The sequence below is a fragment of the Fusarium flagelliforme genome (genome assembly GCF_020744385.1).
Source record: "Fusarium flagelliforme strain FIESC 12 MPI-CAGE-AA-0113 chromosome Unknown B0J16scaffold_1, whole genome shotgun sequence".
NCBI lineage: Eukaryota > Fungi > Ascomycota > Sordariomycetes > Hypocreales > Nectriaceae > Fusarium > Fusarium flagelliforme.
The window spans coordinates 7,270,672-7,293,117 of record NW_025763503.1 but is presented as its reverse complement, the minus strand read 5'-3'; the positions used below and the strand labels follow the sequence as shown (position 1 = coordinate 7,293,117).

The 22,446-nt window shown below is 49.5% G+C and overlaps 7 protein-coding genes across 7 annotated transcripts; 1 reads left to right on the top strand and 6 right to left on the bottom strand.

Moving 5' to 3' along the window:
- Positions 1 to 220: 220 nt before the first annotated feature.
- On the bottom strand, positions 221 to 2,734 carry B0J16DRAFT_257625 (uncharacterized protein; the record flags this gene model as incomplete). The annotated part of the gene is made up of 1 exon (XM_046123153.1): positions 221 to 2,734. One exon carries the CDS (start codon positions 2,732 to 2,734, stop codon positions 221 to 223), a length of 2,514 nt encoding a protein of 837 aa, XP_045990327.1.
- A 1,174-nt stretch (positions 2,735 to 3,908) lies between these two features.
- Positions 3,909 to 5,207, bottom strand: B0J16DRAFT_43679 (uncharacterized protein). Its single transcript, XM_046133857.1, has 3 exons — positions 4,880 to 5,207; positions 4,290 to 4,827; positions 3,909 to 4,232 (listed from the first exon to the last, which is right to left on the bottom strand). Exons 1-3 carry the CDS (start codon positions 5,091 to 5,093, stop codon positions 4,190 to 4,192), a joined length of 795 nt encoding a protein of 264 aa, XP_045990326.1. The 5' UTR covers positions 5,094 to 5,207; the 3' UTR covers positions 3,909 to 4,189.
- A 1,193-nt stretch (positions 5,208 to 6,400) lies between these two features.
- Positions 6,401 to 9,199, bottom strand: B0J16DRAFT_280515 (CASP C terminal-domain-containing protein). Its single transcript, XM_046123906.1, has 3 exons — positions 8,862 to 9,199; positions 8,643 to 8,810; positions 6,401 to 8,592 (listed from the first exon to the last, which is right to left on the bottom strand). The coding sequence occupies exons 1-3, from the start codon at positions 8,974 to 8,976 to the stop codon at positions 6,704 to 6,706; spliced, it is 2,172 nt and encodes a 723-aa protein (XP_045990325.1). The 5' UTR covers positions 8,977 to 9,199; the 3' UTR covers positions 6,401 to 6,703.
- A 176-nt stretch (positions 9,200 to 9,375) lies between these two features.
- Positions 9,376 to 13,320, top strand: B0J16DRAFT_298305 (uncharacterized protein). The gene is made up of 3 exons (XM_046124487.1): positions 9,376 to 9,691; positions 9,752 to 10,176; positions 10,227 to 13,320. Exons 1-3 carry the CDS (start codon positions 9,532 to 9,534, stop codon positions 13,224 to 13,226), a joined length of 3,585 nt encoding a protein of 1,194 aa, XP_045990324.1. The 5' UTR covers positions 9,376 to 9,531; the 3' UTR covers positions 13,227 to 13,320.
- Positions 13,321 to 13,750: 430 nt separating this feature from the next.
- B0J16DRAFT_43661 (uncharacterized protein) lies at positions 13,751 to 15,149 on the bottom strand. The gene has a single exon (XM_046133856.1). The coding sequence runs from the start codon at positions 14,749 to 14,751 to the stop codon at positions 13,849 to 13,851; it is 903 nt and encodes a 300-aa protein (XP_045990323.1). The 5' UTR covers positions 14,752 to 15,149; the 3' UTR covers positions 13,751 to 13,848.
- Positions 15,150 to 15,166: 17 nt separating this feature from the next.
- Positions 15,167 to 16,828, bottom strand: B0J16DRAFT_367739 (transmembrane amino acid transporter protein-domain-containing protein; the record flags this gene model as incomplete). Its single annotated transcript, XM_046130151.1, has 5 exons — positions 15,167 to 15,607; positions 15,666 to 16,066; positions 16,122 to 16,313; positions 16,361 to 16,622; positions 16,676 to 16,828. 5 exons carry the CDS (start codon positions 16,826 to 16,828, stop codon positions 15,188 to 15,190), a joined length of 1,428 nt encoding a protein of 475 aa, XP_045990322.1. The 3' UTR covers positions 15,167 to 15,187.
- Positions 16,829 to 17,720: 892 nt separating this feature from the next.
- B0J16DRAFT_43636 (uncharacterized protein) lies at positions 17,721 to 20,855 on the bottom strand. The gene is made up of 3 exons (XM_046133855.1): positions 20,710 to 20,855; positions 19,961 to 20,598; positions 17,721 to 19,308 (listed from the first exon to the last, which is right to left on the bottom strand). The coding sequence occupies exons 2-3, from the start codon at positions 20,472 to 20,474 to the stop codon at positions 17,936 to 17,938; spliced, it is 1,887 nt and encodes a 628-aa protein (XP_045990321.1). The 5' UTR covers positions 20,475 to 20,598; positions 20,710 to 20,855; the 3' UTR covers positions 17,721 to 17,935.
- Positions 20,856 to 22,446: the final 1,591 nt, after the last annotated feature.

The window sequence follows — 22,446 nt, the reverse complement described above, 5'->3', positions numbered from 1 at the left end:
TTCTTAAAAGCAATCATCTCGCTTGGGGCTATCAATGCATGACTAGACATCCCATCTGACTAGTTCTGTTGTGCCCAGATATCGTGAATCGTCCTCGTTTTTGTTCTAAAGCAAATTCCAAACGCCGTTTCCCATCTTCACCATACCCTTGCTAGAAGCATCCAATGCTCAAGCCAGGGAGTTCACGTCTTATCCTAGAAGACCTTGTCTATCGTAGCACCTAGCCAGTGGCTCCAGTAGCGCTAGTAGCATCAATTGTGCCCGAAAAGCGCCCTCTGCCAGGGTGCTCAACGCCATCGGCTATAGCATCAGCGATGGTTTGTTGATCGTAGACACTATCCCATCCCAAGTCGAGACCAAAAGCATTGGTCAGTTGGAATAGCTCTTGAGATCGGATAAAAGGGGCAATGCGGCCCAGGAGCTTGTCGTGGCATTTTTGCATCAAAGGTCTCAGATTTGAGCTATGAAGGTCGGCATTACCAGCGATGCCTTGAGTGCCCAAGGGGAGAATACTCCTAGTGTTGATGGCTGCCACATCGATCAACACATAACCACAGGATTTGAACGAGAGACACTTGAGGGTGTATTTCTTCTCATCAGAACGCAAGCGATGCGACGATGGTACGTGCTGCCCTAGCGGATTTGGCTGGTCCTGTGTCGATTGATCGGTAGAATTGGGAGTAGACTCGTCTCTAGCGGCCAAGATCTCTTGAATCTTGATACTAGGAGAGAAGTGCTCAATAATGCCAGCCCACGAGAGCATCTCGGGCTGTCCTAAGATCTCAGATGGAGTCGCCGATGGATCTGGCGCTAGGTTGTTGGGGTGCATCTGATTCTGGATCATTTGGGCGACTTGCGGCGGTGGTGGCGGAGGAGCAGGAGCTGCCGCACCGGGAGCAGGATGAGCTGGCTGTTGCCCATCTGGCGCCAAAAGTAAATAGCCCAGGAGATTAACAGCGTTCAAATTATGAACGGGTACCTGCAGAGGAGCTTGTGGGGTAAGAGTCGGGGGACCAGAAAGTGATACAGATTCCAGATCAAGTTTCTCCAACGCGCAGAGTGCCATAGTGCGAATTGTTTGCATAAAGACATGCGGTGAGGCCCAGCAATTCTTTAAAGATAGGTGTTTAATGAAGGGCAGGATGAGGACATCGTGTTGGTGAGTTCTGGGACTGTCCACCCGCGCCATCAGCTGGGGATCTTCAAAGAAAGGAGCCGGAAGAATGTAATGATTCCGCTGGAACGTTGAGGGTGCAAACTCTCCACCGCAGATCCATTCGAAGTGAAGGCTCTCGATGTTGGCTTGTGAACCAATGTAACTATTAAGTAGCTGGTACACCTTCCCGACAGCATCGACAGGAGAGACGGGGACATCTTCGATACATCCTGGGGCAGTTTTGGAAACACGTCGCCAGTCGGCGATCACGCCCAATGAGACATTGTTGAGAGATGGCAGGTTCTGCCAGAGATCGTGACGATGGAAGATGTACACATGGCTGCTAGGAATTTTGGCAATGGTGAGTGTTGTTAGATTCGCGAAACAGCCATCTCGAGCATTGTCAATCAGACCAATAACGTAGGACTGAATCATAGCCCGATGAGCCCATTCTAGCTCTAGGAGCATCTCCTTTTGCGCTCTTGTAAGACAGGAGGGAACGAGTGGAAAGTTTGTTGTATCTGGAGCAGGCTCGAAGTTAGCGCGAAGCTCGAGGTTGGCCCGATGATTGTTCAGCAACGACGGTCGAGAGTCTGTATCGTTAAGTAAGGAGTCTCTCTCATCAAAGTCGATGGTGTTGAGGTCAGTGCCTTCGGTGTCGAGTATCATGCGTACAGCTTCTTGAACTTGATCAGCTGAATACCCGGCATCCGATGCCATCTTTTGCAACACGGTCCGCTTAAAGCAAATGGGGTTTTCAAAAACAGGCTTCTTGATATCCTTGACGAGCTCATGAAAATCAGACAAAGTAACAATGGCCTGCTTTCGGTGAGGAGGCTCAAGGCCGGTGCGGCGCCAATCTTGCGTTGCAAAAACAGGATGTAGAGTGGTAGCGTTGCGTGCTATGTGATCGGGCCCAGACAGAAACCCAAGACCAGCATCGCAGCAAAGACCAAGATTTGTGACCTTGATCAGACATTTGAGGGCCTCCTTCATGGCCTCAGTCTCGTCGGCAGTCTGTTCAAGGCCTTCAAGGTCGGTGTATCGGTGATATGTACCATGCGGCCAGCGATATATACCCCAAAAAGACGGCACAGCCTCCTGTGAAGGTTTGATCGGGGGGTATGAGAGAGTGTCCTCATCGAGCTCTAGCGAAAGCGCAAAGCGCCAGATGTGCGGGCCAAATGACTGAAAGATGCGCATTCCACCTGAGAGGAGGGCAGAAGAGGTGCGTTTGAGAACACCATTCTCATCACGATCCAGTTTGCTATAAAGCTCGGATTTGAAGGGGACTACCACATTGCGAAAGTACTGCGCAGAGACTTTGGTCTCGAATTCCTTGCAGACGAGTCGCAAGCACCTGACTTCGAGGCGCGTGAGGTGTGAAATGATGATTTCGAAGATCTCGACTGGTATTTCGTTCTTGGGCCAACGAATAGACGTGTTCTGACAAGTCCAAGTACGGGAATCTGATCGTTCAGAAATAGAGGAAATGTCGTCGTCACAGGATGGAGGAGCAGTGCTTGGTCTCTTTTTCTCCGATGCCGGATCATGTATATCAACCGCATCAACGGCCATCATGTCGAAAGTCATCTTTGGCGATAGAGTTTGAAAACAATGCTCGTTATCGTTTGGGAAGCAAATAATCTTTATGGGCGAAAGTGTGAATGCGCCGTACTGATTGTAGACGTTCGGTCGGAAGGAATTTGGATGTCGTTACTGATTTGGCGGGGCTTCGCGGGGATGTGAATGCGACAATGTAGAGATTGTGTATATTGGTGCTTTGTTCCAAAACGCTTCATGTGCAAAAAACAATGATTTAATTAGAAGAAAGAGGCCTCCTCAGACGAGTGTAATGGTGACTCGACGAGTGAAGCCTTTGTAGATGTTGAATGGTTGTGTTTGATATTCAACACAGCCGCAACAAATGAATGAAGGGGATGATGGGATCGATACGGTCAGTGGCGATGGTCTGGAGAAAACGATGGATACAAGGGGATAGACCCTTGTGTCCCGGTAGTTGGGACTGGGTAAGCGAGCTGTAATTTTGCCTTATCCCGTGTTTCATTGGGGAACGGCCATAAGTTAATTGTCTGATTGCGGCTCCGAAGGGAGGAAATGATGTGTTGAAGATGGATGTTTAAGGTGAGTTTTAGTTAGTACCTGGGCTCGGGCTTTCGTAACGTGGGGAAAACGCTAACCTTGTTGAGTGCCTGCTCTTGGCTTGAGTGCCTTGAGTGCTGCGGGCTCCACTGAGAAGATCACTGCTACGGTCAGGTTCCGGTTGGGAGGTGCTCCACAGCTGCACAGCTGCACCTACCCTGATTCACAGACTCAACGTCACTGTTTGAGGGTATTGCAGTCAAAGTTCTCGATCCAAGCAATTACTATTCTTCTTGATGAAATCTCTGAAGTGGTTACTTTAAGCTTGTTGTCAATCTCCCGGAGTTTCATAAGGCGTTGAATCATCATGGCATTTCACATGTCTTATGGTTGGACCCTCGTTTTGATGCTTCATCCTTTCAGGGACCAGCTTACCAGCCCCATCAAGTCCAGTCCCCACAGGGAGATCCCCGTTGAATATCTGGGGTGAATAAGAACGTGGACCTAAAAAGGATTGGAAAGTCAATGGAATTATACTTTATATCGTAATCAAGCGGCTGGAACTATCATATTACACTAGAGTTATGGCAAGCACATGGCATTGGTCTCGGAGAAGACCGGAGGGCAACGGCTGTACATGGCTGCAAACGCCGTGACCTGGAAGAATCGGAAACACGGACATGCACGAATGACAGCTGCTATCATGTCATACAATTAGAATATCTCCGATTTTTGTTTTCCTCGTCAGTCCACTCATCATTCACTATCACAAGCCGGACAGAACACGCTCAAGTCACAAGTTGAATTATTGACCTCCGCAACGCTACCATAAGGGGATATAACCATAATAACAAGATCGATAGTATCTACGTGTATACAAAAAATTACTTTCAGGCAAACAATAAAAACTTCCAACGTATTCCAGCAAGCTCAAGCTTTGTCTTCTTCGACTTTACCGGCCCAGAACCAGTATCTAATATCCATGTTAGTTACCACATACAGCATACTCGTATTGGAAAGAACCACTTACAGTGTTGCATATTCTACCTCGAATTCAGAGGCCATGCCCTTGCATGTGGCAGGAGCACTGCCGCCGGCAGTTGTGGTTCGGTAGACCTCCTTGATGTCGTGAGTCGCACCTTCGACGGTGAAAAGTCTGAGCCAGGGCACAGCAGCTTCGCCGAGCTGACCCTTGGCTGAGAGCGATGGTGCAGGAGCGCTGCTGTTCTTGGCGCAAGGTGCCTGACCAATCTCTTGCTCTGGTGTGCGGAGGTCGAAGTAAGGCACGCCGTCAGCGGTGAAGTAGTGGTGGCCGGACTCGGGCAGAGAGGCAGGGCCCAGCTTGTCAGCGGCTGCCAAAGGGAAGTGGACAGCCATTCCAGGGACACGCTCGAGAAGATCGGGGTACAGGGCAGCCATGCAGCTGGCGTTGAAGAGAGTAGCCACAGCACCGGTAGCAACAGGCGCCGCCGAGGGATCCTTGGTGTCGCATGTGTAGTTTTGAGTACCGCGACCGACAGCAACATGCTTGAGTGTAAGTCCCTTGCGTGGAGGAAGTAATTGACCATCTTGTCATATGTTAGCACTTGGAGGGACAAGAACTGGGATGATATTTCATACCGAGAGCCATCTTGGCTTGTGAGAGATCACAGACGGGAGCCATGCCGTATGCCTTAGCAGCCTTGACCTTATCCGCAACGAGATTGAAGTAACCAGACAATGATCCTAACGTATCGATGGCAGATCGAGTATCGGTAACAATAGGGACGGGGAAGCTAGGTGCTGCAGAAGCAGTCACTGCCAGGACGGAGGCGACGAATGTTGATAATTGCATCTTGAAGGTATTTGTAGATGTGATGTCGAGGGTATAGAGTATATCGGTATCGTTTTAGTTGTCAAGACGTATGTCGTTACGAGAAATAGAACCCAACAGATATAAGAGAAGCGTTTATAGATGATGAACCAGAAAACGAGACTTGAGATGTGACCCTAGGAAATAAGGAAATAAGATATAAGGAAATAAATGAAAACAAAAAGGAAAAAAGAACGCTCAGCGTCTTTGAATGTGTAACAGAGATGCAAAGAGAATCTTTTCCTGCCTTTTTCTTTTCTCTTTTCTTTTCGACACCAACGGACGAGCTGCACCTCTTATTATACCAGCCTTCCCCTCCAGCCAAGGCTCTGTTACACGCGCCAAAGCGCTCGGGCGGTAAGTCTGAACAAATGACCATGATTGGATCAAATGCTAAGATATGTATGTAAAAATAAACACCAGCCCTCTTTTCCCATGTTGAAGATGCACCTTGGCTCAGATGTGATGCGGGAAGCAGATCAGCCAATGAGGTCCAATCAATGCGTTTCGAGATGTAGTCGCTAGGGTTGTGATTGGTTGGAGAGTGGCAGTTTAAGCGCCTGTCTCGGGCGCCGGCATATGGATGCATGGGCGTTTAGAGGTTAGGATGGGACTAGAGAATGTCACGACAACGATATTTCCGCTTTTTGTTAATATTGCCATGCGACATGACATGTGGCATTGTCATCGACAACTTGGATGGCATCAATTGGAAGATCTAACCAGTTCTCAACTAACATCTACTGCAAGCCCGGCTTACAAGCAGTTGCCGTGCACTTTGGTTCATGTCAGCACTTTAAAGACGATGTGCCGCAATGACTTTCCCCTCTATCCCCTCCATTATAGAATAAAATCGATATCACATACTCTGATATCTCAGTCACACTTCAACCTCCGTCATATCCATCCATCTCCAATCTAACCAGGGACCCTTTAATAGATCCCAAGATCTCGGCGCCACTGACGAACCAACCTCATCCCAGCATCAAAACATTCAAGACCTTGCAAGAAACGAGAAACAAAGTCCCTCGGCCAGGTTAAATTGCATACAGGGTCCTGATAGACTTGTTCCCGGCGTACGAGACTCTGATTGGACCCCGGACCATGCTTGTCGGCGGGCCGCGATAAGCGGCCAGCGGCTGCAGAAAATAGCAACCGGCCCCGCGTAATATCAAACAGATAATCAAAAGAACCCCTCTTATTGGGACGGACGATTTTCGCATACAACATTACGGATCCCACCACCACCCTTCCATCATGACTTGCATGGCTAGCGGAACGAAAGGTCTGTCACATGTTTGGTTTATTTCTTGGGAAGAGGTTGCTTAGGTGGATCATGTTATGCTCTAACTCAGGCATAGGATATCATCTGCAAATGCCACCAGCACTCATCTTGGCATCTCGCTTACCGCATGCTAGATCTCGCTTGCTTCCAAAATACACATAACACAAGATCCCCGAAATCCAATTACTCCACCACTGCGCCGATCTCAGTACAGGCTTCTACTGATAATGATACAGTCCGTCTCTTGCGGATTTCTTTTCGAGCTTTTCGACCAAAACACTTCCAAAACAACACAGCGAATCACCCTCTACTTGGCGGGATCTTTAGGCGCCCCATCCATTGGACTGCCAAGTGAACCCCCGGCTACTCCAGCTGCCGCTGCCGCGGCGGACTCGAGGTGGGTTACCCGCTGGACATCTGACGAACTCATCCAGTACAAGGACATGAATACCAGCAAATGGAGTGCCACGCAGTACGCTCCGAACAGGTTTCGGCTGGTTCTCGAAGCAAGTACCGTGCGGGTCAAGGAGTAGACTGCCCGTTCTGGGAGACTCATCCGCTTATAGGCCCGAGCAGACTCTCGCCCGCGGAACGCTGCAAATGGTGAAATGTTGGACTCGTATGCCTGACGGTACCGGTCCATGGCGATTCCAGGGTTTCCTGTTTCACCAATCGATACCGTTGACGGGTTGGGGTTTGCGCCATACGCCGACGATGTTGCCGCGCCTCCTCCTCGGTTGTATGTTGAGACGTATCGTGTCTTCTCGTAAAGGTTCAGGTTGTCCTTCTGCAGTGCTGCGACCTCCTGGCGCAGCTGTGACACTGTCCGGTGGGTGTTGGACAGCTCCTCTTCCAGCTCTGAATTCTTCTTCTTGTAGCGGTCACGCTGAGCCGTGACCATTGGCAGCATACCTGAGCCACCTCCATAGACTCGTTCACCAGGTTCGCCACCGCCCATTCGAGGATCCATGCCACTGATGATCGATGAGGTGGGCGAAATTCTGCCGCTCTTACGTCCCATTGCCCGAGTGACATATGTTCCAGCAACAGAAGCTCCAGATGGGAATGCATTAGCTCCCTCCTCCTGGATTGTCTCCAAATCGCTCTCAAGCTTCTGGTTAAGTTTCTGAGAACGCTCCAATTCTGAGTTTGTTCTTGAAAGTTCTTCTTGAAGATCCTCCAGACGGCTTTGTAAGTCGTTGTGTGAGACACGCAAGACCGTCAGTTCATCACCTAGCTTCTTGTTTCGTGCCAGAAGAAGCTTTTCAAGAGAGTTACCCTCCGCGTCCTTTGTTTCAAGATGCTCCCGCACCTCATCGTCATCGCCTGTAGAGAACTCAATGCTCTTCAGAACCTCAAGTTCTTGTTTTATATCGTCGTAGTCGCTCCACTTTTGGACTTTAGTCTTCAACGTGTCCCGCTCCTCCTTCAGAGCGTTTACTTCTCTCTCAATAGATCGTAGTTTACCATCCAACTCACGCTTGAGGCCTTCCTTCTCCACACGAGCAGCGTCTAGCTTGCGGATCATAGACTGATTCTCTGACCTCACACGCATATAACCAGGATCGTCCTCGAGGTTTGTTTCAGGTTGCTGCTGTACTGATGACTTGGCTTGTGCAAGCTCCAGACGCATCTGCTCGTTACGTGCTTCCACCTCAGCCAGGCGAGCGCTTGTGCGATCCAAGTCCGCATGGAGCATCTCAAGCTCAGCACTTGAGACTTGGTTGCGTTGAGCCTCCTGTTCGTCACCATTCTTGCCCAATCGCTGGTTAACTTCGTAGCTCGCACGCATCTCGGTCAACAAGCGCTCTTGTTTCTCCAGCTTGTCCTCCAATGTCTTCTCCTTAGCCTCCCAGTTGTCCGTCTTCTCTTCTAGTACAGCATTCCATGACGTCTCGACCTCTTTGACACGTTTCTCGAGGTTCTCCTCTAGATCCTTCCGGGTCTTTCGTTCGTTCTGAAGTTTTGATTCCGCATCTTCTAATTGGGTTGTGAGGTTCGTGACATTTTCTTGCAGGTGCTTGTTCTCTTCCGTTATCTTTGGTAAAGTATCCTCAGCAAGGAGCATGGAATCGACCGAGGCTTCGAGAAGTGGGTATGGGTCTGGGGCATCGGAGAACGAAGCGTAGGTCTGTAAAAAGGCCGAGTTCACAGACTTGGAATGATTTGTAAGGAGATCAATGAACGTCTGGTAGGCTGTAATATGGTTAGCTTGCTGCATTGTCAGAGTGTTGCTCTATCACTACATTTTAACAAGCCCTTGATCTCTGTCAGCTTGGAGGAATCATCGAGTTTGCGAAACTCCTTTGTCTTTTGCGCCAACTCTTTGCGCTGAACGGTTGAATCTCGTTGGTAGGCGACAATGTCTGAAGCTGTATTATCGAGATTCGAGACAAGGGTCGTGAGATCGATTGCTATGGAAAATTAGTATCTAATCGCGCTTGTCTGTTGCTGGTAAATCGTACTCCTCCATGCTGAAATCGCGTGTTGAAACTTGTTCTCTCCGTCAAAGGTTGGCGCAGGCGCCGCAGGGGCCTCAGTCGTGGAAGCCAGAGCGGCTTCAACGGCTGCGTCGGTCATGGTAGTATCGAGTTGTAGATCTATGAGTGGGCGCAAAGGAGTGTGTACAGCAGCCTCGAACGCCGCGTGCGTATCAAAGTGAGTGTTTCACAGTTGGTGCAGTTGTTGAGATCGTCGTCTGGACTTGTTGTCGTTGTCAAATTGAAGCCATGAAGGAATGCGAAGGGATGCGTCCTCCTCGGTTGGTTATTGGGGCCAGTTTGCGTTGTGTGTCATCTAAGCTCATTGGCTACGTAAGCTGTCAGGCTGTTGACGCCAAGGTTACAGGGGCAAGTCCATGAACTGATCCCCCGCAGCCTTGCAGTTCAGTGAAGCACAGCCACTGACCACAAGCATGCTACAGCACCTAGGTACTGTCCCCACTCAAGGTCCCGTCAGCTTCCAGAGCTTCGATGCATCCATTATTCCACTCTACTGATGTCAACATACCTGCACCAGCCACTTGCGAGTGTCTACCTACCTATACAGCCCATCTGGTATTCAGTTCGCGACACATGATAGTCGACCAGGACATGCGCTGCTCGCTCAGATGATGCTGTTGATAACAACGCCGCTATGACACCAGATGGCTCAGGCGATGGGCCTTCAATCGTCAGCCCCGAGCTGACCAGCCGCGAGGTTGGCCCTTATGTTCTGCGGACATTATTAGATGAAGTACCGCTCTCTGCAGACGGTTCCCAGGACGATATCAAGATCAACTGTGTAGAATACTTAGGTAGGTCTTCTGACAGAAAGTCATACCCTTCGCGTCCATCATTAACACATGAGCATTTAGATGCGAACCTCTACGTTGGCACATCCGCCTCGGAGCTACTTCACTTTGTTCAGATTCCCCCCGACCCGAACGACCGATCCGGCCAGCCCGTTTACATCCTTGCTTCCCGACTATGTCCTCAATATGTTGAAACACCAGGAACTCCGAATTCGCGACCAGGTGTACAGCAAATCTTGCTGCTACCTCGCGTTGGGAAAGCATGTATTCTATGCAACTGGACTGTCACGTTCTATTCTCTACCAGAGCTCAGTCCTGTATTTGGCACGACGCTGGTCAAGAACTGTAGCTGGATAGGCGGTGTTGATCTTAACGAGCCCTCTCTTGACGATGGTGGTGCAGACAGAACCGGAGGTGTCACTATTCTGCTCTCTCTTATGCGAAAGATCCAGGCCGTTCGTGTAGGGGAAGATGCTCGCGTTACAAAGGTAGGTAACAGCAAATTGTGGGAGGCTCAACAAGTACTGACGGTTTTCAGAAAATTGACTTCTCTGGAAGTACTCTATCAGTGCGCAGAGACTCAATCGCATGCGTGGCGGACTCTAAATCATATGCGCTTATCGATGTAGAGCAGCAACTCAAGATTCCCTTGATGAGCATCTCATCCTTGGAAGAGACGACGTCACCTAGTGAAATCGGACACGCTCAAAGTATTGGGACTGATACATCAACTGGGCTCCTTCGAAGTTCTTCTTCAACTGGGAACCGCCCATCTTTCGAAGCCCCAAGCCATAGCCGGAGTACTAGCTTAGGAGGTTCAATATTAGACAGCATTCGACGACAAGACCGTGGCAATGAAAGCGAAGACTTCCTTGGTCGTACTTCTTCGCCGCAGCTGTCCTCAAGCCCCAGACCATCCATGGAGAGAGCATCAACTCCAAACTCGTCACTAGACAAACCTTTACCCGCTGCACCTTCACCCTCGGGTACCCCTTCACAAACAGCGAACCCTCGACCCAAGCCCAGCCGAGCTTTTTTGAAGCCTCATATCACTTCTCCGACCCCTGACGAATTCTTGTTAGTTACTGGAACAGATCCTCTGGAACCAGGAATTGGCATGTTTGTCAATCTCGACGGAGACCCTACACGGCCTACGCTTGAGTTTACCAGATACCCTCGCGAGGTTGTTGTAGATAGTCCGCCTTCAAATTCTAACTCATCACAACCGTCGCCGATGCAGGAAGAAGAGGGCTATGTTTTGGCTTCGATGACAAAAGAAGTCAATGGTAGCTTGAAGCATGGTCTTGAGATCCAACGTTTTGATGCTGGCTCAGATGTAAACCCACAAAAGTACTGGCTGACAGCCAAAGAAGTTGGCCAGGATGGTGTTTATGGAATCCGCTCGCTCACTGGTACTGAAGAAACACGCTTTGAAGAGATTGTCCAGAAGCTTTCTCAAAGACGATACACGCCCTTCTCTGTTTCCGTCACCCCTGGAACACCTGATCCATCATCTTCAGCCAAGACCTCAGATTCAAGAACTGCTTCGTCCATAGAGCAACTTTCGAAAGAGAAGGAGCTCTTTGACAGGAACATTGACTCCCAAGATGAAGAATCACTTCCAGAAGAATGGGAGGCAAACCGCAATGCGGAGGGAGAAGAATTTGCTCGTCAACTCGCCAAAGCACATGCCAAACTAGCAGTCTGGAGTGGGCGTCACATATGGTGGGCTATCCGCAACCCCCTTCTTATACAACTCGACGCCACTTTAGAGGCAGCCTGCACAGGGGACGTTTTCAACCCTGCTGAACTGGACAGACAAGCGATATTTACCACTATCAACTCGATCAGAGGCCGAGAGCCACAAACTGAGTTGGAGTTTATGACTTATGGTTATATAAGACAAAAAGCAGGCATTTTGCTCTTGACGAATTTGTTGAAGTCGCCGGAAGATAAACAATTCACCGAACAAGAAGTGAAAGCGCTTGAAGAAGTTTTAGTCGAGAGTGGCCTTGATCCAAGAGTAGTATTATCTTTGATACCCAGCGTTCGGAACGAAATCATTGAAGGCTCGCGCGGTATATGGATCTATGGTGGTGTAAGAAGAACTGCCGATGCCTATCTTCGCAGCAGAGAGTTCCAGATGACTTCAAAGGATGGTGTTGGCACACTGGAGCCGAGGACAATGCATTTCCTTCGAAGGTTTCTCGGTACCTGGCGGAAGAGAAAAGGCTTTGGCAGTGTTGCTGATGAGCGGGAGGTGTTTCATACTGTCGACGCTGCTCTGCTCTTGGTTCTTCTTGAGATCGACCAGCACTCCCCGAAAGGATTGGGCAAAGGAGGCGTCGTGCGTTCGGAGCTGTACGAAATCGTGGACAAGGGTGTCGATTGTTTCGATCGCGCAGTCGGCCTACTAGAAACCTACCACCGCCTCTTCGTACTAAGCCGGTTGTACCAGAGCCGAAAGCTAGCAGGTGATGTGCTGGCCACTTGGAAGCGGATTATCGAGGGCGAGCAAGACGTGGGCCAGGAACTTCGCGAAGGCGAGCAGCGTGTTCGTGAGTACCTGACAAAGATTAGTAGCCAGGCTCTTGTCCAAGAATACGGAGTCTGGTTAGCCAATCGCAACCCAAAACTCGGTGTTGAAGTCTTTGCGGAAGACAAGGGACGAGCGCCCAAGTTCGAACCAGCACAAGCCGTTGCTATCTTGCGAAAAGAGGCGCCTGATGCCGTCAAATATTACCTCGAGCACTTGGTATTCGGGAAGGGACACACCACTTACATAAACGATCTGATGGCATATTACCTGGATGTGGTTGTGCATGATCTTGAATCTTCTGAAGAGAGTCGAGCCATAGTCAGGTCAACCTATGAAGCATATCGAGCACTGCAAGCTCCCAAGCCTGCATACAGCCATTTTCTTCGGGATAATGCCCCGCCCGATAATGAAGTCTGGCACAGCCGTCTTAGGCTGCTTCAACTGCTAGGAGAAGCAAACGATTATGATGCCGCAGCAATTAGAGATCGAGTGTCTAGTCTGCCAGATGATCTTCTGGTGCCTGAAACAATCATTCTCGCCGGACGGGAGCGCAAACACAATGACGCCCTCCGTCTCCTTATACATAACTTGGGCGACTACGACACCGCCGTTTCGTATTGTCTCCGAGGCGGTGCTGGTACGACAGGGGCAGCCCCATCTGAGCGACCCTCTTTTGAGGAGCAGCGCCGTTTGTTCAACGTCGTTTTTCAAGAGTTTCTCACAATCGAAGATATCAGTGACCGCATCGAACAGACTGGTGCGCTGCTCGAGCGTTTCGGCGGTTGGTTTGAGATCGACGATGTGCTGGGTCGTATCCCTGACGACTGGTCTGTTGATATCGTTGCAGGCTTCCTTGTCGGGGCACTTAAGCGTCTTGTTGGCGAGAGGCACGAAGCTATGCTGACACGGGCGCTCAGCGGAGCGCAGAACTTGCGTGTTACTTATGATCTGGTTGTCAAGGTAGAAGAGAAGGGGCCGAGCATCGAAGCCCCGAATTAATAACAACTCATGCAGGCGGAAACTGCTTATTGTATAAGAGGAGGATTCATAGCGAGTTTATTTACTGAGAATATATCTTAAGTAATTCAATGGCATTGCCCGTCTAATTTTTAGCATGCGATAGAGAACACTTCGCTCTGTCCCCCAGGGCTTGAGAATTGCTTCCCATATATTTCATACAATTCGTTTCCCACTATCAATACTCCAGCTGTCATTCGCAAGATCGATGACATCTATCTTGTCGCAATCTCACGTCCCACTACTGAGCAGTAGAAAAACTGTCCAATGCTCAGGCGCCAAAACAAAGTAGCCGAAATACTAGTCTTAGCTAACATAAAGTGAACAAATTGTTCATTTCTCATACTCTCGGCGGCCAATCCTTCTGATACCCTGACGCCCCTCATGAAGGTTTTACTCAGCCTCATCTTGCGGGCGGTAGTCAGATCGTTCGTAAACAGAGCCAATCAGCGGATTAGCGAGGAGGAAGCTGAGAAGAAGCGTCTGGCTTCGCCACGGTGATCTTGCAATCATACGTGGTCGAGTAAAGGGGCTGTGGTATATAAGGGCTCTTCTCTCGCGTTTGTTCAGAGTCCCCAACTTTGACCAACAAACAATATCAGGTTCACGATGTCGAGATCCACTTCAGCGAAGCAACAACGAGCCATCTCTTTCGGACCGTAATGTCGTCGTCGCGCTCAATATCCCAGGGTCTCTCTTCGCCATTACAGTCCCGTTCCCAGATTCTCTCAACCTCGAGTCCGACCTCCTTGAGCGCGGCCGCATCGTAAAATCCGGCCATCTTCGGTCGACCGGTGTGGAAACCTGCGACAACCCAGCATCGAGCCTCAGGTGTGCGCTTAAGGAAGTGAGAAATGGACCGATGCAGGTTGGCGTGCTGCCAGGGCATCCAGAGGCAGTCGGCAGCAATGATGCGGTCGAAGGTATGCTCGGCTGAAACACTGAAAGGATCATCGAGCTCGCCCCAGGAATGACCGTGGACGGATACTGCGGAAGAAGGAGTTGTTTCGGCAGAGGCTGGTGAGAATGAGGGCTGGATGTTGCGCTCGACGTTTGTGCGCAGGGTTTTGAGAACAGGCTCGGCTGGATAATCCGTAACGACGACACGCTTTGCGCCGAGAAGACCTCCCATGATACTCGGCAACGCGGTTCCAGCTCCGAGCTCAAGAACTTCGAGTCCCTTCACATCAAAGGATATGCTATCCTGGGCTTCACGCGGCTTCTCTAGTGGAATGCCCATTGAGTCGGCCTCGATGAACTCGGCGAGTAGTAGAGAGGCGTTCCAAAGGTAGTGTGAGAATAACTTGCGGTCGTCCTCCTTCACAGGATCGGCAAGGTCGATAATTAGAGGCTTGGGGAGATGAGGTGAGGCGTAAGAGAGGTTGTTCTCTGCATCTCCATGTTGATTTGTGATGTCGTCTGGGAAGATAACGCCCAGTGCGGTAGAAAGGTAGTCCTCGGGGCTATCGGCCTCGCCGTTGACGGAGATGCGCCAGGTGAGAGACATGATTTATTTTGGCTTGTTCCCAGTGGGATATCGATTTCAAGTTTCTCGACTTTGGTGTAGATGCCCAACCGACTTCGACTCGCAACACTCGATTTCTGATAGATCACTTGACCTCACAGCAACAAAAGTCGACGGTACGTTCTTATTTTTTGAGCGATTCCAACGTCAAAGATGTTATAACTGTGTATTAAAATCTTGATAACGTCGGCCTTTAAAAGTTACAATAAGTCGAGTGAACGAATTGATGGTGGGGGAGGGGCATTCTGAAAATTTGCCAATCCCGACCGCTTTCGATGGGGACTTCATTAACAAACATTACGATTTCCTCTTAGACTGGTCTAGTGAACAGAGTATTTAGATACAAATTGCAAATACAAAAGGCATAGTCTTTATCCCAGGTCAACTTGTTCCAAGCGATACCTTTCCATCACTAAGCTCAGACAGAGTTGGAGTTATCCTCACAAGACCAAGGACGACCACCTCCTTGCTTTCCAGACTCAATAACTCCAATAACTGAACCATATGTTCCAGCAATCATGAGGAAAGTTCCTGAAACGATGACAAATACACTCCATATAACCATGAGAGTCCACTGCAGAGACTTCTCCTTCTTACCCTTACTCCAGTTGTCGTACAGCCAGAAACAGCCATACGGTTGGAATGCTTGGAGAGTACCGAGCAGAGCTCCAACGAGAGAAACGAGACTGCCAAATACCGGGATAGCGCTCGCAATGATGTATGCAAACAAGGCAGTGCCAAAGATGAGGCTTAGCCATGTAGCCCAATGGGTGAAAGTGTTTGCTGTGAGATGCTTCGAGCCTCGAAGAATTCGAACGAAGGCGTATTTGCCAGTCACCTGTGAGTTGACATGTTAGTGCTTTATTATCCAAGTTCTTAAGTATATGGGAACCCACATGAGTATTGATGGTCGCACCAACGATGAGTCCTGGCAAAGCAAGACCATAGGCAGCTTGCTTGATAGTCTTTCCGGCCGAGCCCAATGCAGGCGACGCAACATAAGAACCACAGAAGTAATAGATGATTATTCCTACAATGAGGTACGTAGCAGTTGCGACACCCTGGCACAGAAGCATCGCCTTTGTATAGTGGCGCGGCTCGCGCATCTCTGCTGCGAGGGGGAAGAAAAGGGGCGTGCCAGCGTAGGCGAAGACGATGGTCGAGAGCGCAGCCATCGCGTCGATGAAAGTAGGCTTGTTGTAGAGTTTCCAGTCTGACATCCACGCCTCGTCCAAGTTGGTCTTGGGCGCTGCAGAGGGTCGGTCCTGGACGCTGACGGCGATGGTAACGAGGTAGACTAGGAAGTTCATCAGTACTTGACCAAGATAGATAATTGAAGCAGGAAGACTCACCAGAGATTAGAAGAGGAACGAGACCAGCCCAAGCCAGCCAACTCATTCGACCTAGCGTACGAATACTGGCACACATAAAGACTACTAGAGATGCTACTGCAACGAAAGTCGCAGTGCAGGTAGCATGTGTAGACAGCGCATTGAGGCTGATCGAGATACCAAGGATACCAGAGGCAATAGCGAAAATGGTAACTTGCGTTCGTAAGCGACAGTGTCTCATCCTGAGAATTTCCACTTACACAATGCAAAACTAAAGCCAAGGAACTCCCGCCCGATTCGTCCAAACAAGATGCCACCTGCATCTCCAATGTCATAAATTTCGCGATGGTTGAGCTTGAAGGTACCGATCACATAGTTGGACCATGTTGTGATGCCTCCTATGATTAGAAGACAGATGACGCCAGGAATGATGCCTAGTGTGTGGAAAGCGGATGGTATAGATAGAATGCCCAGACCGATCTGGGTCTTCATCATAAGAGCAGCTGTACCTAACCATCCAACCTGTTTATGTTAGCATCTACCTGCGTCATACATATCAATGCATGGATGCTTACATTGCGATAGTTGGGTCCATCTTTTGTGATATCACCAAAGACGGCATCGTGAGATACAGGGGCGTCGATGACCTGAACCTCAACATCACGAGGATCTGATGGCGTTGGGGCCAGGTTCTCTGGTTCTTGCTTGCCCGCTTGTACTTGATTCATCGTGTTTGTGAGTGTTAGAAAGAAGAAAGACGTTGCTTCTTCATCTTTGGCAGGAAGACGCTGAAGTACTTGCAATCATGTTTAATCCAGCCTCCTTTATTCGGGCCTTTACGTTCGCTCCATGACTCCTGACGCACCGGATCTCTTATGATGACTTATAAAGTTAAGCCATCGTCGACATGGCTTGCGAATCATGAAGCGCATTTATCATCATAGATGTCCAGATCATTTGCATGCTAGTCATAAGTCCCTTGTGGCTAAGGAGCTTCTTTACCTAGATACTCTATCTTGGACAGTTCTATCTTGAAGATCACATGAGAGGCTCTTACTGGATCGCAGTTCGTGGCTGCCGGTCACGTCTTTGGTCTTATCAAGCTTAAATAGATGGTGAATGACTGACTTGGTTAAGGTTTCCAATAAGAGATGGAGATATCAACCTTGAGGAGACGGATATAACCGAAAGATACACTGTTCTCTGCCATGGCCACATTGCCACCAGTTTCAATACAAGGAACAGTATTCTTTAAATCCGCTACACATTTAAGATTGATATGAGAGAGATAAGATGCCAGTTGAGTCAATGATTGATCAAAGTTGATTGTCCAAATTGAGTATTCATATTGTACATGAGCCAATCTCAACCTGAGTCCTTGCAAGAAACATACCATTCTTATCATACAAATATTTCAAGAGCAGACACCAATCATGAAGAACAAACAGACAAACATATGCTTGAACAATATACATATTAGGACAGAGTCCTTTTCCAATAAGTAAGTAATGCTATCAAGGTCGTCCATTATTGTCATTAGCCATCAATGGGTGAGGTTCCAGTCCCAAAACCCAGATAAAAACAACGAGTAAAAAACACATGGGTATCGATACGTCAACTCCACGGCGCAAACATTAGTAGGCCCAATTCCTGTCCTGTTCCCTTTCCTTTCCTGTGATCACCTTCCATTCCCATGATTCCCAACCCAAATGCGGATGATCCTTGTTCTAATACAATCCGCTTACGCCGTGCCTGAAATGCTTTTTTTGTTCGACATACATTGTCCGTATACTTGAGGAGTGTTGTGGATGTGGTAGGTTCGTATGTGTTTATGTTTATAGAGTAGTGTGGGTGTTGCTGGCGAGCATTTGCTGCATCTCCTTCATCTGCTCGGGGGTGGGGTCATCGGAGATCCAAGGACCCTTCTCCTCGTCGGTAGCTCCGTGGAAGCCAGCAGCTCGGTTAAGAGTCTGAACATCGAGGTCGGTGACATAAGACTTGCCATCAGACAGCTTAAGGCGGACCTCGTGGTCAGTAGAGAGCATCATGTCGTCCTTGGCAAGACGTCGAGGACCATCAAAGACGGCCATGACACGCTTCTTCATCGTCATCTGACCCTTATCGAAACCCCAAGACGAGGGGTAATCGCGACGGTTCTTGCGGCTGCGAGTCTTGGTTCCCAAGGAGACGCCACCACGAGAGTGGGTGACTCCTCGGGACTTCTGGACACCGTTGGCAGGGTTGCCCTTTCTCTTGGTCGAAGGGGAGGTGGTGGTCTTAGGAGAGGTCTCCTCATCCTCATCACCACTCATGTCGTCCTCCTGCTTCATGATAGTGTCGGTGGTGGTAGGAAGATTGTTCTTCTCCAGAGTCTGGTGAACATCCTTATCATTCTCGACCTCAGCGAGGCGCTTGGCGTTGATGGCCTCGGCAGGGTCTTCTTGCTGCACAATGCGAAGCACACAGTCGTCAAGATGCTCGTAGAAGTCCTGAGCGTTGGAGAAGGTCTGAGAGCAAGTACTACACTTGCCGGTAGCGTCAGGAGCGTAGCCAGACAGCTTCTTGTTGGCGTTAGCACTGGCAGAAGACTTCTTTCTGCTGTTGGGAGGTGTCTGCTCGACACCATGGACTGCAGTCAAGTGACGCTTGAAGACATCAGCACGGTTGAAAGACTTCTCGGCAGCCGATCCGGAGCCTGGGCAGAAGCCGCAGACCATTGTGCCCTTGTAGTGTGTGAGGGTGTGGCGGTTCTTGTCATACTTGCGAGCGAAACCTTTGGTGTGGTACTCGCAGGTTGTAATCGGACACTTCTCGGGGCGCTCATTCTGGTGAGTGAGCATGTGAGCCTTGAGATCCTTGAAGGTCTTGCCACAATCGGGCCAAGTGCATCGCTGCTTCTCCTTAGACTCATCACTGCTGTACTCGCCTGGTGTTGGCGGGACGAATTGGCTGATACTTGGGGCACGAATGTGGTTCTGGTTGTCCATTGGTGCACAGTAAGGACTGCTGGGGAATGTGGATTGAAAGTTGCTGGCCTGGAGGAATGGTGAAGAACTATTGGTCCTCATCATATGGGGTTGAGGTGAGGCGGAAGAGACAGAAGCTGAGGGAGATGCGGGATATGTTTGGTGGGATTGTTGATAGTGGGTGTCATATGAGGGAATGCCCATAGGAGGACGAGTGAGCTCTGGGTGAATGAGAGAAGGGTCTATTCATGACAGAATTGGTTAGCGATCAACTTGATAACACAGTAGAATACGAATGAAACGGAGCAGTCAGTGAGTGGAGTTGAGGTGAAGATGTACAGTTGAGTAGACTCAAGCTCAAGTCAGCTGCGCTAAACCCAAGATGGGTTTACAGCTAGCCACTGTCAAACTGAAGCAAGCAATATCGCCAATCGTTTGACAGCGGAGAAGTGACATCAAGCGCCAATTGGACTGAAGGGTGGAAGTGTCTCAGTTGACGGAAGAGCTAACCATAGAAGGTTTGCTTAGAGGGTAAAGAGGGAATGGTAAAGTGGAAAGAAGGGAGAAATGGGTAAAGAAATCCCATGACAAGAAAACAAACGAGGAAGCTCAAGATGAGGATCGACCAGAGCCGAGTTGTTGGTAACTTGAATGATAACCAACAACCGAATTCATCATCGACTGAAGCCGAGCTGCAGGTGAACAGGGGTTCACTAGTCTACTGGGCACAGTAATTCTAGTGGTGGGGAGAAAAGAGAGGCCTCAGAATGGGGCTCAGTTCTCTAGTCTCTCCTCCTCTACCCAATAGCCATAGCGAGAGCAGGGGGAAAGGAGATGGCCGAACCGAACCTCGAAGCGAAGACTGTAGAAGGAATAGATTTTTTTTTCACTTACCAACAAAAGCTTTGGCTGTGGGAAAGTCGAAGCTGAGCTCCTCCATTCCCGAACCAGGAAATGATGCAAAGTCAGATCCCATGTAGTCATTGCCCACAATTGTAGGCTGGAGACCGAGGCCTTGAGGAGCCCACTCGGGCATCGCACCCATTTGGCCGTGGTGGGATTGGGGTGATCCAATGGCCGAAGAAGTTGTTGAAGGAGCCGAGGCTGTTGAAAGGCTGGACGAGGGGAGTCTCATATCTGACGATTCATCTGTGTACATGCTCGGTGACGCGTGGCTGTTGAGCATGTAATTGGGTGCTTCGGCGTACAGAGAGGGTTCGACAAAGCCCATTGAGGAAGCGTAGGCATCTGGGCTGGGGTTGTGGTGGAATCCAAAGGCATCTGCTGGGACGCTAACATCCATGGGACCCGAGGTGAAGATGACGTTGGAATCCGTATATCGAGCATAGTCCTCGGCGTCGGGTTGAGGATGGAACATGGCGAAGGACGGTTCTGACAAGGTTGTCATGATGACTTTGTGAGAATTGTGAGAGGTAGAAAGAGAGATGGTTGTGAGGTTTGAGAGTTGTATGTCGGCAGGACAGAGCTTATACTTGTACTAGTTGGGAAGCTCAATGTGTAGTCACTTTTATCTACAGCACCAGATATGTCAGAGCCGGAGCTTTAAACCAAGCAAAAGAGGCGGGAGAATGTTTCTGGACGTCGACCCAAAGAATGAGTATTCGTAACCTGGGAACGCTTACCTTCACTTTGCATTCCAGGAAGGGATGAGTCCAAATCTCGCAGGGTCTGAGATGTTTCTGATAGAGGCGGGTTCAGACACGGTAAAGGGTCCTCTTTTGGTCGACTTTCCGGGAAATCGTGTGATATTAAGCAATGAGAATGTCGAATTGTGAGTTGGAAGTTGTCCCAAGGTATCCGTGGTGAGATGGAAGTGAGGATGGAAATGGTATGGTATGGAGGAACACTGAAGTATGCAGGAACCACTTGTTGATCTTGTCGTCTAGAACAGGACAGACAATGTTCTTTAAAAGAAACACTGAAGTGAGCCTGTAATAAGGTTGCCGTTGTTGAGTAACGAGCTCTTAGACCAGACCCGAGGAAAGGGTTGGGGGCTGCCAACGTAGATATAGTCAAGGCACCGCTACACTAAGTAGAGACTACTCTACGACCTGCATTCGGGCCCCGTCCGTGATTTCTCCAGTTGATTGACAGTCGACAAGACGGCTGCTGGGGTACCTAGGAACAAGTACGTAGCCTGCACACTGCGGTGCATGAGCATTGCCCGGGTTGCCTTGCCTTGTCTTGTCCTGTCTTGCGCTGCCTACCTGTAGGGCCTAGTTGGTATTAGGGCCCAGCGATTTGAAGCCAAGCCAGCGCCGGGCCAGGGGACCAGGGGGTGAGAGTGAGGGTGGGTGGAGATGGAGGAGTGTGGGAAGAAAATGTGATCCTTGTTCATGTTTTAGTAGGGGTGCACTCTATCAAATCTCACACCCCCATCACCGGCCAGCCAGCCAGCCATGGAGCTCAAGCTCAAGCCCAGTTTTGTCTTGACCAGGTCGAAAAGAAAAGTGAGGGTGTGTTTGCGCAGCCAAAGAGAGGGAGATGGTCTAAAACAAAGATAGAGGCACTTGAAGAGCATAGAGGCAGGCCAGCGGCCCAGCGTTATACAGCGCCAGCCTACCTGCTTCATTATGTTGTATCCGTACCGTAATGTAATGAGAAGTCTTTTTTGGGGGGTTCCAGGCTTGATGTTCAAAAACAATATGCAGCCATGTCTGGGGTTCCTTGGCATGAGCCTTGAATTGATTTAGATTTCGGGAGGGGAACTGATCGCTCAATGGATGCGTCAAGAATGGAGGGGGAACAGAATCAGAAACAGAGACAGAAACAGAACACCTCAAGAGACAACGACTGAGGCGCATAGCCTCCCGCCATCTGCCATCAAGAGAGGAAAGATGGTCCGCCATGTATTGCATTGCATTGTATGTATCACTACATACTGTAAAAACGTGTCAACTCTTGAGACTTGAGTTGAGCGATGAGGTTTTGTCTCTTGTCTTTCATATCAGAAAGGCGGAGATCACGGTATGTTCAGAACAGAGCAGCAAGCCTGGTGTGGACCAAAGATCCGATAGAGGTGTGTGCGTGAGAAACAGATTGATCTGCCTCTGGTACTGATTGTAGCAGTACAGTGATGAGAATCTCTCAGAGGGCAAGGGTAGACATCTGCCATCGTGACAGGGCGAGTTGCGATGGCTGGCAGTAGCAAACGCTGAAGAGGTGAGATCAAGTTGATGTCACTATACTTTGATCATGTAACTTTAAGTACGTATCTTACATGCTAGTCCTTCTTCGAATGGACACTCCGTCGTCGGCCCTCCGCAGTCGATACTTCAGGGGTCTCTCCCAGGGCTGTCGCACGTCACAACCCTCTATCCATTTAGCGGTTGACCGGTGCCGCTGGTGGTCTCCTCCAT

What these genes read in the sequence shown, in the direction of transcription:
- B0J16DRAFT_43679 (XM_046133857.1), bottom strand. Translation starts at nt 5,093, where the DNA reads ATGCAATTATCAACATTCGTCGCCTCCGTCCTGGCAGTGACTGCTTCT. An exon ending in ACAAGCCAAGATGGCTCTCG is followed by an intron (nt 4,828 to 4,879) that starts GTATGAAATATC and finishes ACATATGACAAG; the next exon opens with ATGGTCAATTACTTCCTCCA. An exon ending in GAGGTAGAATATGCAACACT is followed by an intron (nt 4,233 to 4,289) that starts GTAAGTGGTTCT and finishes CATGGATATTAG; the next exon opens with ATACTGGTTCTGGGCCGGTA.
- B0J16DRAFT_280515 (XM_046123906.1), bottom strand. Translation starts at nt 8,976, where the DNA reads ATGACCGACGCAGCCGTTGAAGCCGCTCTGGCTTCCACGACTGAGGCC. An exon ending in CGCGATTTCAGCATGGAGGA is followed by an intron (nt 8,811 to 8,861) that starts GTACGATTTACC and finishes AATTTTCCATAG; the next exon opens with CAATCGATCTCACGACCCTT. An exon ending in GATCAAGGGCTTGTTAAAAT is followed by an intron (nt 8,593 to 8,642) that starts GTAGTGATAGAG and finishes ACCATATTACAG; the next exon opens with CCTACCAGACGTTCATTGAT.
- B0J16DRAFT_298305 (XM_046124487.1), top strand. Translation starts at nt 9,532, where the DNA reads ATGACACCAGATGGCTCAGGCGATGGGCCTTCAATCGTCAGCCCCGAG. An exon ending in CAACTGTGTAGAATACTTAG is followed by an intron (nt 9,692 to 9,751) that starts GTAGGTCTTCTG and finishes ATGAGCATTTAG; the next exon opens with ATGCGAACCTCTACGTTGGC. An exon ending in AAGATGCTCGCGTTACAAAG is followed by an intron (nt 10,177 to 10,226) that starts GTAGGTAACAGC and finishes GACGGTTTTCAG; the next exon opens with AAAATTGACTTCTCTGGAAG.
- B0J16DRAFT_43661 (XM_046133856.1), bottom strand. Translation starts at nt 14,751, where the DNA reads ATGTCTCTCACCTGGCGCATCTCCGTCAACGGCGAGGCCGATAGCCCC.
- B0J16DRAFT_43636 (XM_046133855.1), bottom strand. Translation starts at nt 20,474, where the DNA reads ATGACAACCTTGTCAGAACCGTCCTTCGCCATGTTCCATCCTCAACCC. An exon ending in CACAGCCAAAGCTTTTGTTG is followed by an intron (nt 19,309 to 19,960) that starts GTAAGTGAAAAA and finishes TGTCATGAATAG; the next exon opens with ACCCTTCTCTCATTCACCCA.